General features: G+C 39.8%; 1 protein-coding gene across 1 annotated transcript; it reads right to left on the reverse strand.

Moving 5' to 3' along the window:
• Positions 1 to 5,481: 5,481 nt before the first annotated feature.
• On the reverse strand, positions 5,482 to 6,406 carry LOC135709931 (uncharacterized). Its single transcript, XM_065232379.1, has 3 exons — positions 6,261 to 6,406; positions 6,021 to 6,169; positions 5,482 to 5,692 (listed from the first exon to the last, which is right to left on the reverse strand). The coding sequence occupies exons 1-3, from the start codon at positions 6,400 to 6,402 to the stop codon at positions 5,510 to 5,512; spliced, it is 474 nt and encodes a 157-aa protein (XP_065088451.1). The 5' UTR covers positions 6,403 to 6,406; the 3' UTR covers positions 5,482 to 5,509.
• Between the last annotated feature and the right edge of the window lie 8,011 nt (positions 6,407 to 14,417).

The following is a 14,417-nucleotide window of genomic DNA, read 5'->3' on the forward strand; positions in this document are numbered from 1 at the left end:
GGGATCAGGAGAATCGCCTTCCAATGATAAAATCCTACAACCCGATGTAGAACAAGCCATCATACGAGGGAACGTCCCAATGAGTGGGGAGAAGAGCCCGCCGTCAATTCACGAAATGTTAATAACAGGGAGTTGGCAATTCCACTCTCCCCATCCAAATCGCTTCAATCCGGTGCCCTGGTGGTCCCATCCCTCCCCTTTGCATTTAATGTGTGTGTATATATATATATATTTATATCGGCATTACCCGTTAGATTTTGTCAACACAATTTTGCCTTCTTAGCTTTTCAAAATCATTAATAAATGCAAATCTTATCATCTGACCTATTCCGCGAGTCGTGCGAATCTCCACCACCAATGAGTCAACAAAAGTCACGCACTAGTGGGGTGACTCTCCGTGCAATCAAATGAAGAGTCACCTCACACGAGGCGACCATCGTCACCCTACTAGCGACAGAGAGCCATACTACTCCATTTAAGCACTGTGGAGCGAAAAAGTTAAATTTTGCATCAGTCTAGTAAGCATGCCTCTTCGCTCCCACTATGGCAGCGGCCTTGGAGTCCTATGTTGAATCAATGGTAAAATTAGCAAGTTTCTTAGATGTTCCATGTTGGTTTCAATCAGCGATGACATGTATCCTAATGTACATGATAAAAGTTGAGATGGTTTTAAGGCTGTAATGCTGTAGTTTTCATGCAAATCAGCTAGACTAGATTATTTCCAAGTATCAAAAATGAATTATGAAGGCTAGTTTGATGCATTTTTCAGAAGTATAATGAGAAGATGAATTGAATTGGCTACAAGTTATGACAATCTCAATTGAACCTTTGCAAATCATGAATTTTGTGATAGCGCACATATTATTAAAACGTTTGATAAAAACTCAATGTTAATGAAGGAGGACAATGATTCCTTTTCTGAACATTAAAGTTCCAACAGGAACAAGAAGAAGAGTCGCGCAGCGGGCAAGGTGGATCGACCAAGTGGAAGGAGACCTGCGGACCCTTCGCAGACTACGAAGTTGGCGAAGTGTGGCCATGGATCGAGTAGAGTGGATACGACTTCTTCGGACAGCAGAGGACAACAAGGCCTTAACCTGATTGGTAAGGTTGGTAAATGCGAGGAAATGTAGTTCATATTGTATTGAACACACTTAAGGCCCAAACGCAATGCCAGCGGAAGCGGAACGGCAGCGGCAGCGGAAAAGCCCGATCTGAGTAAGCCTACTTGTCGGATTGAAAACTAGTTAGAATCAAATCGACTTCGGTTGGGCATCTTGATGTCATTTGTGACAATTGTCAAACTTTCCGTTTCCGTTCCGCTTCCGTCCACATTGCGTTTGGGCCTTTAGAAATATTGATGTAAATTTAAGTGCTCTGAGACTGACATATACGAGCGTCGTCTTTCGAACTGTTTAGTCTCGGAGCACATACTTTTACATGACATGTTTGTTTACGTCTCATCCTTTATGTCAAAGACGGATTCCGTCACGTGTAAGATTAGGTATTTCTAAGGCTGTGAACCATTTGCCGAGTTAAATTTAACTCGTGGTTAAAAGTGACATTTCGAAAGTTATTTCTTATGTTCGAAAATCCCCGTGCTGTCGATCGACCGGTTTTCGAGCCACGGTCGTCAAAATTTAACTTCTTTTATGTCAGAAGTAACCACGCTCGGATAGCAGGGTTAATCGATAACTTTTCATCTGTCAAATTTTAACCAAAAGTTAAAATAATCCACCAAATGGTTCAGAGCCTAAGTGTGTAGTTCATATTTACTATGTGCAGCAAAGTGCCATAATTTTGCGCAGCACCTAATTCCGTGGATATCACCAAAATTTGCAGTATTTTACATGAAGAGCTTTGAGTGTGTTGGTTTGGTTTATTTCCTTTTAATTCCACTATACTTAATTGCTTATCTTTTCACAGATACGTGTATTTCGCCTACTACTTGCAGACTTCATCAGTGCTCACTGGTGTTGAGAACTTGGCACTGATGAAGTCTGCAAGTAGTAAACGAAATACGTGTATCTGTCAAAAGATAAGCAATTATAGCGGAATTAAAAGGAAATAAACCAAACCAATACACTCAAAGCTCTTCATGCAAAATACTGCAAATTTTAGTGAAATCCACGGAATTAGGTGCTGCGCAGAATTATGGCACATACGCGATTTTCAGAGTTGGTTGGAAATGCTAACATGAAGCTTTAGTGTGATAATTTATTAGCTATAGAATGATCTTTAGAAGAGGGTAGGTGGATAGTTCCGTTAGAGTACGGCAGTATGAAAATTGAATGTTGTCCTGGATACAACGTATATTCGATACGGGTCAGGTAAGACAGTAGGATCAGTTTCGTGGACTGAACACTTTTACGTGTGTTCCGGATCTTACATCCAGGTCCATGTTTATGTCACGACCCCACATTAATTCTTATATCACAGTTTTCGCAACAAATGCAGACCTCTAGGAACCGTTCCATTCATTGACAACTTTTAAGGATATTCTGGATCGTCCATAGGTCCATGTTTGTCATGACCCCAAATGCATTGTAACATCACTGTTGATAATGATTTCGAAAAAAAAAATACTCTGGAACTCTAGGTTCAGTTTCAAGGATTGACCACTTTTACGGATGATGCGGATCTTCCAAATGATGGTCCTTTAGCCATCCGGGATTATGCTTATGTGGATTCGAAAAAAAAAAACGGGGAACTCTAAGATCAGTGTTATGGATTATTATTATTATTTATCTTTATTAGAGAGGCTTTCAGCCTTGGGCTGGTTCGCCTCCAACGTTATGGATTGACAACTTCTACGGATGTTCCAGATCTTCCGGAGGACTGTCACATGGCCCTCCAGGTCCATGTTTATGTAACGAATCCCAAATCGGCCCTTTTTACGAGTGTCACTTCACGGTGAAAACGAAGTGAAGTGACCAGTTGTCACTCACGGTGAAGTGATTACCGTGTAAATAAAACGGGAATCACTTCACCGTGAGTGATAAGTTGTCACTTCATCGTGAAGTGACATTGGTAATAAGGGCCATCATTATTATATCACAGTTATAAGTATTTCGAAAAAAAAAGACGTGGAGTGTAATGGATTGACCACTTTTATGGATGTTTTGAATTTTCCGGAGGATGGTCTCATGGCTATCCGGATCCATGTTTATGTTATGACCCGAATTTATTTATTACATTACAGTTAAAAGTGTTTTCGAAAAATCCGCAGAGCAGATCAATTTCATAGATTGATCATGTTTATGCATGTTTCGGATCATCTAGATGACTGTCCCATGGCCATTCGGGTTCGTGTTTATGTCACGACCCCAAATTCTTTCTTGTATCACAGTTCCAGTGTATTTGATAAAAAAAAAGCGCGGAGCTCTAGGATCGTTTTCGTGGATTGACCACTTTACGCATGTTCCGCTGTCTACAGGGTTCAGATATAGGAACCATGACTGTATTCTGACTAATTATGAACAATCGTGCTCATTAAATATAAATGATAGTTCTTAAGTCACACTTGCAAAACCCCTAAACACACCTTTAAAACGTGTAACGACTCTTTTCGCTTTTAAAAAAGTAGACGACTCTATTTTAAACCTATTTTCAATCAAAATAATCCAAAGAGTGGAAATGGCTCCAATGTTGGTCTACGGATCTAAGATTGGGTCCATCGCTAAAAGTCTGCTATTTATTTAATTTTATCTAGATGAACGCGTCATTGGGACGGTACTTATGGATATTTTTGGCCGCTATTGAAAATTAAGTCGATTGCTGAATTTATGTATGGGCCCAAATAAAGGGCAATTAGACCGACATATGGTCCATTTCCCCTACCACAAGTTTCGAAATTCATCCAGAAATGATAATTTTAGAGATATCCGAGTCTTAAAAAATGACGCCATTAAAAAAATACAGGATCCAAAATGGCCGATTTTTTTTTTTGCAAAAATATGAAGGATTGTCCACGCAATTATGAAAAGTATTATGCAAATCGGAGAAATTCGAGTTTTTTCGATTCGTCATTTGGCGTGGAACTGGTCACTGGCGACATCGCTCTGATGAGACAACGAAACCCCACCCCCAAGCTCCTCTCCTGATCCAATCCTTCGACAATGTACCCCTCTAACTCTAACTCCTCGGGTAAGGGGCGAGTATTCGGCCCAACTCCTACTATTTAGACATGGAAATAAGTGAATTTTGTTACAAACGGCTCCGTATTGCTAACGCGATTGAGTAGATAAAAATTCAATTTTATTAAAATTCAATTCCAATTCATTTCCAATTCAATTTCAATTCAATTCCAATTCAATTCCAATTCAATTACAATTCAATTCCAATTCAATTCCAATTCATTTCCAATTCAATTCCAATTCAATTCCAATTCAATTCCAATTCAATTCCAATTCAATTCCAATTTAGTTCCAATTTAGTTTCAATTCAATTCCAATTCAATTCCAATTAAATTCCAATTCAATTCCAATTCAATTCCAATTCAATTCCAATTCAATTCCAATTCAATTCCAATTCAATTCCAATTCAATTCCAATTCAATTCCAATTCAATTCCAATTCAATTCCAATTCAATTCCAATTCAATTCCAATTCAATTCCAATTCAATTCCAATTCAATTCAAATTCAATTCCAATTCAATTCAAATTCAATTCCAATGCAATTCCCATTCCAATCCAATTCCAATCCAATTAAATTCCAATTCCAATCCAATTCAATTTGAATTCAATTCCAATTCAATTTGAATTCAATTTGAATTCAATTTCAATTATATTCCAATTCTATTCCAATTCAATTCCAATGCAATTCCAATTCAATGCTAATTCAATTCTAATTTAATTATAATTCAGCTCTAATTAAATTAAATAACTGCAATTCAATTCCTTTTCATTTCCAATTCAATTCCTATTCAATTCCTATCAATTCCAATTCAATTCCTATTCAATTCCAATTCAGTTCCAATTCAATTCCAAATCAGTTCCAATTAAATCCCAATTAAATTCCAATTCAACTTCAATTAAACTCCAACTCAATCAGCCGAACAATACGTAAAAAGTGAGCCAACCTTCAACTTCTAAACTAGAATATAATCACACTCACGGCTGGTTCTTCGAACAAAGATTTATTAAATTGTAATCAAAACCAGATAGTAGGTGACCATCTCACTCACGACAGGTGAGAATCGAGAAAAATGCAAACGCTCTAATAATCTCAGAGAAGATGTTTTGCTTGATTCACTCCCTCCCACAAAGCCAGCACACGAGAGAGCTGCATTGCGATAGAATCTCGAGGAAAATGTAATCAGTATTCAATTTGATGGCATTGAAATAGGATGTGTGTTACTATGTTATGCAGCCTGCAAACTTTTAGATTAGAAAATTATACATTTTCAGAACACAATTTTTCATCGTTGAACATAATTTATTCGCCACACTAATCAAATCAAAATTTTCTCTCGCCAAAATTCTACACATACCTATCCACACAAACACATTCAAAATTCATAACTGCCAAACCCACCGTTGTCCCAGCCCTGCTCGGGGTCATCGCAAACGGCCATGTACACCAGCGTCGCGTAGTTGGGAATGATTTTAGCTGCCACGTAGGATTTTCGATCGTTGGACCAGCGGTACACTTCCTTCACTTCGTCCCGCATTGGCTCGGGTGGTTCATCGTCCTGGCAAGCAAACAAGCAAGGAAATGTAATGTACACATACATCAAAACAAGCAGCTTATAAACTTTTAATTCGGCCACAACTTTCATGCTCAGCAAAAAAAATTTTCGAACTAGGTACCTATAGGTAGTCAAGTATTAATAACAGGAAGATTTAGTGGTGTTCAGATCGAATGATTTATGGGTATCGATGATATTTTGGTGATTTTTACGGAAAATTGTAGCTTCCGTTCTAAGTCATCGTATTACAACGATTCGTAATACACATCTAGATAGAGAATCTGTTGGTTCGGTAAGCCCTAAATCACCCTAAAAGAATATCTAAACGTACCATTTGAACGTAGTGTTGCTGGTTCAGTACGGTGGCATCCAACACTTTGAGAAAGTACCGGAAGAACTGGTTTCGATAGCTTCTGGCCGAGTGGGTGGTATTGCTCAGCTGGCAGCAGCGTGCTATGTACTTGGAGCAAATTTGACGATCTGGGAAAGGATGAGAAGGAGTTTGGAGGAGTGTCGAACCGGTAATTGAAAAGTGGTATTAAACTTGTAGTTGGAGTTCTTTCCTTCCTACCTGAGGGGGATTTAATTTTCGGAAGCAACTGCCTTGCTAGCTGCATGTACTGAGCGAATTGCTCGTCCAGGACATCGATTGGTTTGCCGGTGCCAGGTGTAAACGCTGGTTGGGATGTGGATGCTCCTTCAGATACGTTCATGTCGTTGACAAGACTGACTGGTGGTGGGTTACTGGGATGATTACGATCCTAGCAAATATAGACATTTCAGGGAAAGTTTTTCAACGCAACTGACAACCGTTGCGACGCCAAATGCTAATTCGGCTGAAATCCGATGCGTAATTGTAACTAGCAGCTTCGTAAATATAACTTCGCATCGCATCTCAATTGCGACTTCGGATTGGTGATGCGAGGACAATACTATTTTTCAAAAGGTTCAAAGACCCGAAAACCCTACTCGTACAAACTGTCATTATTTTCCCAAACCACTTAGCGGTTCCCCATTCGTCGCCGCCAACACGAAAAATTCTTATTTGCAAATAAATCATACAAATACGCCACAAAACGGTTCATTATGTGTCCGTCTCGTTAGGAATTACATTTTAATACAAATATGAATGCCTCAACTTGAGAAAAACGTAAAACTTTTAATCAGCTCCCAGCTAAACTTTTTACTCAAAGGTTGGGATCATTTGAATTTGAATAGATGCGCTCGGTGCTGTACTCGTCCTCAGCTATGTAGGCAGTCAGTGAGTGGGTTAATGGAACCCTTGTCATAACTCTTCGGCCATGCACCCATCAGCTATCGAAGGAGACCATACCAGCTGTGTACGAAGAGTGTAGGCATCCATGAAGTTATGGTTCAAGTTCAGGAGAGCACACAGATTCAACAGCTGTTTTCCTGTGAGTGGAGAGAAAAAATATAGAGAGAGGGAGAGCGAGAGAGTTTGTGAAGTTCGATTGGTCCAACCATAACCTTTCCCTATCCATGCATCCTTTTTTTACAGCATATGCTGGATGACGAACAGTGGCGTGAGTAGAGGCTTTGTGAAGGGCAAGGTTGAACGGATTTCAAATGATTTTGGCTGGTTTGAAAGGGCATTCGTTTTCCTTTTTCACAATTTTTTTTGATCATGTCATAAGGTGTTAATAAATTCCAAATTATTTTTTGTGGAATCGGTAGAAAGGCCGTTTTAGGTAGCTAAAACTCATGGCTTCCATATTTTTCCCAGAAAGCACGATAGACTGATGCAAAATTTGAAATTTTCGCTCCACAGTGCTGAATCGGTTCTAAATCGAGTCCTGATCAACCTTCTAAAATTTAAACTGACTTAGCACAAACCATTTGAAGTTTATATGGAAATTACTATGCGAGAGTCAAACTTTTTGTTCATTGTCTTCTTGCCTTTTTCCATATTGAACTGTTAACATATTCTACAGCTATTCTAATGGGAAATTTTCTCAGCTACGTTTTTCAGTCAGACATCAAATTAAATAGTTATTAATTGTTTAAGAGGTTGATACTCTTATGGCATGATCAATAAACTGTATTCTGCAGAGTGACATAGAAGCCATGATTTGTGTGCTCTATTTTACGCACAAGAAACACCAATTTTGCCTGCTGAACAGTTGATTGAGCGTAATCATACGACATTAGTGAATTATTATTGACTTTTGTTCTTTACATTCAATCGAAAAGTGGTCTTGAATCAAGGAGTAAATCACTCATCACCTTGTGCCGAAATTAGATTCGACACAGCTTGGGCACATCCATTGGCACACCTTCGTCATACCTTGGGCACACCATCAACACAATCTCGTAGACATGGGATTGTTGTAAATAAAATGGGAGTACTACTAGACAACTGTCATTGAAGTTGTTCACATTTTACGTGCTGTTTGACTGTATATTCAGGAATATCCTCTAATTTAATATACCAGAGGAACTCAGACCAGCAGTTCACTTATAAAAATTATCTAAATACGAAATATAGGTTCTAGAGTGGGCTCAAGAGAAAGAGACAGTTAATCAGACTCCATTAGTACCCTTAATTCAAATCATGATGCAAATCACACAAAACAAACTAAAGAAGTCCATTCATCATCCTCTATAGTCAGTCTCCAAAAATGCTCCCCACCGGTTTCAACTCTTTCTAGTCGCTGATAGACCCCCACACATCTATCAAAATAGGTTGCTGACACTTGATTGTGACTGAAATAAGGTGCATACAAGTAACCACAACAGTTAAATGACAAGTGTGCTGCTAGGGCCGATGCCTTTCACATCACGAAAGGCTAGGTTTCTGGTCTGCCTTTGAGGGCATTATAGAACACTAAAACACAGGACTTTTATCATCCTATGAACATAAAACACCAACACCAGCCACTTCTCGCGTCATCGTCAATCCGATTTATCCTTGCGATTTCAAACTACAACATTCAAGGTGTCAGAAATGCTGGGTTTTTACCCAGAAATACTGGGTAATTCACAAACAATCGCAGCTTGCTCTATGACCGGCACAATTGGCACACCTGCGGCACACTGACAAAAAGATGACCCATGATCGGTGTGCGGAGTAGACCTACCCCTTGTCATGAACAATGTTGTTGCTGAGAAAATTTCCTCCAACCACAGCTATCATTTTTAAAAGCAGAGTGAAATGATGAATTTTAAGATGGATATGAACATAACATTTTGCTTTCCCACATTAACTTCCATATAAATGTCATAAAGTTTGTGCTTAGTCAGTTTCGAAATAAATTAGTTCAATTTTTGGGAGGCTAAAAAATTTCAAATTTTCGATCAGCCTAATGTACAAACATCCAATCGCATACTCCATGGTCAAATTTATAGTTGGTCTACTAATCCGGAATTTATTGTGTTACAACAGAACCATATAACGTAATAAACATGATAAAAGATGATGAAGTAACCATTTTAGCGGTATAAAACATTTGAAAACGGATTACTAGAATTGTAAATATATTACAGTTAACTATCTCTAATTCGATTTGAAGTCGAGACGAGTACGTGAAGATATCGAGTTTCGGAGGTTAATTTAGGAAACATATTATTGGTACAGTTGAAATTCGGAAAACCCCACTGTATTTGCACAAAGATGCGCTATAATGCGTACTATGTCCGACGTTATGTTTAACGCACGAAACGAGCGTGAAATCAAATGATGCGTGAGGGGTTTTCCGGTGTCCAACTTGACCGAAAATATACAAAATGCTGTGCGTGTGCTTGTCTGTTTCGGCTAGTGTGTCACCTAATAGCATTTGTGGTCTACATGGTATGACGTGATTTTTGCAAGGGGTATTCAATTCTACACACCTTAATCTGTGCCAAGAGTTTTGGCAGTGCCGAAAGCTGTGCCAAGAGTTGTACCGATCATTCCGTAGTAGGCTGAAGTGTATCAATCAAGGTGTCAATATCCCATGAGTTTGGCAACCCCGAATGTTAGACTGTTGCGATTGTTTTTACATTTTCAATTTATCTTATTTAGGACCATGGTTCATGGTAAATATAAAGCTTCATTCTCATTAGAATGAGAGCGGATTGGGCAGTGGAAGAGGAACTGGAAGCAATACAGCCTATACGAACCGTTCACAAGAAATGGACGGTGGGCGAAATTTTCACCAGCTGCGAGTAAAATGCTCCCTGACAAAATCAAACCCAGAACTCGAACGGACGAAAGTTCACTCCCACTCTAGAATCAAACAGTTTTGATCGACTCAGAACTACGCAACCTCGAAGACATCGTATCGCAGATTGTGATATCTCTTACCATCACCCAATTACACACGTTCAAGCCTATCAAGTTCACGATCCTTTGCAGATGTGATAACTTCCACAAGGTACCCCCAATCAAAACCAATGGCCAATGTACCAGCAGCGAATCAAAACACATAAAGCAACCAACGATACAGACAAATAGGTTGCTACGACTACCATGAAAAACTCGCTCTGTAACATAGCTCGATCGGAGTGGTAGAAGGATAATGATATATTGTTTGCCTGCTTTGTTGCAATATACACGGATGAGGACATAGCTTGATCTGAATCGAGAAAAGAAATAACAAAAAAAAAAATCCCATAGGCTGTTTCTATGCACCACCAATGTAGAGTGCGCTAGGCGATTATGAGAGGAAACGTCAACCAAACCGTTTGTCTACATCAAAATTACAATTTTTACATCTCAAATTAACGCATATTGTTATGCGTATCTTGCATATTTCTATCGGGAGGGGATTATTTTATTATTTTACACATATATGTTAACGTATTTACAGCTCCAATAACACCACATTAAAAATCCGGAAGATCATAACCGCTGGGGTAGTTTTATAAATCTTCACTTTTCTTAACAAAAATATGTGGAAGCACCAACCGGTTCACTGCACAATCGATACAGAAAACAAAATAGTCCATGTGGATGATGAGTACAAGCACCTGCGATAGATAAATTAATCAGAAAAGGTAAAAACATTTTCCTCTTCGTATGCTTTACGGCGAAAATTTCAGCCCTCATCACTATTTTGATGATTCCCTTATTCACCACCAGAAGCTGAAACGATCGCTTATTTAGTTTCTATTGGATTCGCTCATTAACACACGTGTATCATCTTCGGCTTTACTTCGTGAAGCAGCTAGCCAACAATTTGCTCGTTTCCTTCTACCGCCCCGAGTGAGCTATGTCGCATGGGCTGCTTGTCATGAAAAAAGGAAGAAGATTATATCATTATTGCTTTCCACTTCTGACATAGCGTTACCATTCGGTTCGTTAATCGCTTGTCATTTTGTCATTTGGAGAAATTCTTGATTCCTTGACCACCAGTGAAAACCATCTAATGTCCCCCCCCCCACTTCATAGCTGTCATACCTCGGAAATGGTGCACGGTCCAGATAAACGTCACATCTGCAGTTCAACCATAGAGGTAACTCTAAGACTAGTAGGTCCCGAAGAAACGTGCTCAACTTTTTGGCTCAGCTCTGGTACTCTCTTCGGTCCCAAGCTAATCGATTCACCCCTCGAAAAATAGGAAAAACCAATAACCCCTCATTTTATCCGTCAAACTTTCATAGCGAATCAAAACAAACATTGCGTAGTACTAGAATTTCGACTAGAATGGGATGCGTTAATCGTTTTCTTGGGACCAATGGGCTAGTCAAGTAGTGAGCCAATTTAAAATCGTTAGTTTTGTATTTATTGTTGGTTCAACCATGGACCCAAAGGGTAAGGACCTCCTTCACGCAATTTTTTTTGGATCACCTAGCTGTTTTTTTAGTGTACCTGGTGCACCCGGTACTAGAGCAAAAGACAGCAATTTGTACCAGAACAGGTGTCAAAAGTGACACAGACAGCACAACTGCCAGCAAAAGCGCCAGCAAAAAAAAAGCGCGGTATCCGCTGCCGTGGCAGTCACACTCGGAAAAACTTCCTGCTAGACAACGACGATTACCGGAGGCGGTGGATTCAGGGTGATGGTATTTCCTGCTGTGCACAAAACGACAAAAAATAGAAATTTTCCTGGATGCTGAATAGGTGCGCGTACTTACCGATATCGATCCGAAATGTCCCACAGGGTAGTTTCTCATAGTTGACCATTTTGCTCAACATCAACAATGACATTAATCCTAGCTCTGAAGTTCAGGTTAGGAAAAAAGTTAGGTTAAAACAAAACGTCTGCTATTGTTGGTAAACAAACCGACAGCATTGTTGACGGCATTCCCCCATGCACTCAAAAATATAACTACCCACAAATCTAAAAAACCTACTACTGCGCGAGGGGGGCGACACATCTAAATCTCAATTCTAGATGCTCAAAAAATCTCACACTAGCGAATAAATCTTCGCAAAATCTTCTTTCATTTCTCGCATCTACTTGCATCGCGCATCATCTTTTTGCAGGAAATCTTCAAAATCGTGATAAATCTTTTTCTATCTACTCAGCGTACGCGCAGCTAGCCACAGCAAAACACAATATTTCCTGCATCGTAGATAGAGTCGTCCCCCTCGCTACTGCGTGCACTTTCATTCTATTACCGAGAACCATGATTTTTCGATAAATTCCTTCCACGCTATTGGTCCTGACCTTTGGGTCCATGGTTCAACTGTAGTTGTTGTCTGGGGGCAAGACAGCTTTTGATCGTGAGTAACATTTGAGTTAATTTTGAGCAACTCTGAGTAACTCGAGTTGCTCAACTTGCGATGCATGGTAACACAACAACCTTTTTGTGTTTATTCCCGAACTGTCCAACAAAGATGTTCAACGGTGATAAATATTTCTAAATTCTGCAGAGTTACTCAAGATTTGCTCAAAAAATACTCATGATAGAAAGCTGTCCTGCCCCTAGTTCCCACCCTAGAATCAACATCCTCGAAACAGTTTTGATCGATTCAGAACTACGCAACCTCGAAGACATCACCCAAACCTATCGTATCGCAGATTGTGATGTCTCCTACCATCACCCAATTACACACGTTCAAGCCTATCAAGTTCACGATCCTTTGCAGATGTGATACCATCCACAAGGTACCCCCAATCAGAACCAACGGCCAATGTACCACCAGTGAAAACCATCTAATGTCCCCCCATTTCATATCTGTCATACCTCGGAAATGGTGCACGATCCAGATAAACTTCGCATCTGCAGTTCAACCATAGAGGTAACTCTAAGACCACTGGGTCCCGAAGAAAATCATTATTAATTTTGGCTCACTCAGTACCAGAACAACGGTCCCAAGCAGTCCTAAGCTATTTCACTCACCCCTGCATGTTCTGCATGAATCCACACACCCCTGATGTTATCTGTCAAACTTTCATAGCGAATCAAAACAAACATAGTGTAGTAATAGAATTTCAACTAGAATAGGGTACGTTAATCGTTTGCTTGGGACCAATAGGCTACTAAAGTGGTGAGCCAATTTAAAATCGTTAGTTTCGTATTGATTGTTGGTTCAACTGTACCCTGTGGTGGTTGTTATTCATCTGCACGCCCATGGGATCTTGCCGAACAGCAAATTACTTAGTGTCGTCATGCGTCATGCACTTTCGAGATTGAGCAAGGCCTTATAATTGATTGATTGGTTAGGCCATCCACCGCACCGGATCCTTTTGAGACGAAGTACTGCAACAGGAGAATGCAGCTGGGATCGTTGATGATGGGGTGTACTCACGGAATAGAATGTTATTGCATTTTTGATTGCACTGATCTGTACCTATAAATCCTATGCTGTTCCGCTAAGGCAATCGTCCAGACCTGATGGAATATTTTGGGTTAATTCGTATTGACATCCCCCGATAAGTACTGGGAATTGTATGGACATCCCTATAAAGTCCTGTGGATTTCTCATCGAAATCCATACCAATTGAAACCAATGACTGGCAAGGATACCTAAGGAAAAACGTAGGAGAAAACGATAAAATTTTCACCCCGGAAGACCCTTGGCAAGATCGGGATTCAAACCTGGCCAAAATACAAAACCCATCAACCACACCCCCTATGATTATAGTCGCTATATTCATAGTCTGGCGGATAGAATCTCGGGAACTAATTGAGCTGTCAAATAACGGAACCAATCGAGCAAATCACGACCAACAACAGAAAAAAGCACATCAGCTATTGCGAACAAAACTTCGGAATCCCTTTTCTCGTGACTCAAGATTCGCCTACGCAAACTAACACCATCTTTGGGTTGAGGAAAGTTTCCCTATCCAATGATGCCGGTCATTTGCGTTTGATTGGCGAGGAAAGAATAATCTCGGAATAATCAACGTTTTGTTTATAAAAGTTGATAGTATCTTTTCAATTGTTGGTCTAAAATAGAGTCGGTGTATAATGAGTCACGCCAAGAGAAAAAAAGTTGAACTCGCAACACGGTTTTTGAAAGATTCCCTTTATTTTAACTTGGCAACAGAGGACTTCTGCATCAACTTCAAATGACTTCTAGCGAGGAAAAAAATTAACGGCTGTAGTAAATCATTATATCAGGGATTTTGTCGAATTATCTTAAAGAAAAATAGTAGAAATTGGCATTACTGATTGTCGTGATTTCCGGTGGTCTGTTCGCCAGGTGCCCTAACGAACATATGATGATCCATGATCAGGTCTCGCTCGCTGCTGCGGTGCCTGCTACTGCTGTGCTTGCTGCTGTTTGCGTCCGTCCGCTTTGTCGTCCGACTGCTGAGTCAGCCACGGAATGTGGCTC

Source organism: Ochlerotatus camptorhynchus, unplaced genomic scaffold (assembly GCF_037179485.1).
Source record: "Ochlerotatus camptorhynchus isolate MF236.1 unplaced genomic scaffold, CSIRO-AGI_Acam_v1.1 ptg000367l, whole genome shotgun sequence".
In the NCBI taxonomy this organism is placed as follows: domain Eukaryota; kingdom Metazoa; phylum Arthropoda; class Insecta; order Diptera; family Culicidae; genus Ochlerotatus; species Ochlerotatus camptorhynchus.

Bases quoted from the DNA above. Each gene is read 5' to 3' on its own strand.
- LOC135709931 (XM_065232379.1), bottom strand. From the start codon at position 6,402: ATGAACGTATCTGAAGGAGCATCCACATCCCAACCAGCGTTTACACCT. The intron at 6,170-6,260 runs GTAGGAAGGAAA...ATCCTTTCCCAG, and splicing joins GAAAATTAAATCCCCCTCAG to ATCGTCAAATTTGCTCCAAG. The intron at 5,693-6,020 runs GTACGTTTAGAT...TTTGCTTGCCAG, and splicing joins AGCAACACTACGTTCAAATG to GACGATGAACCACCCGAGCC.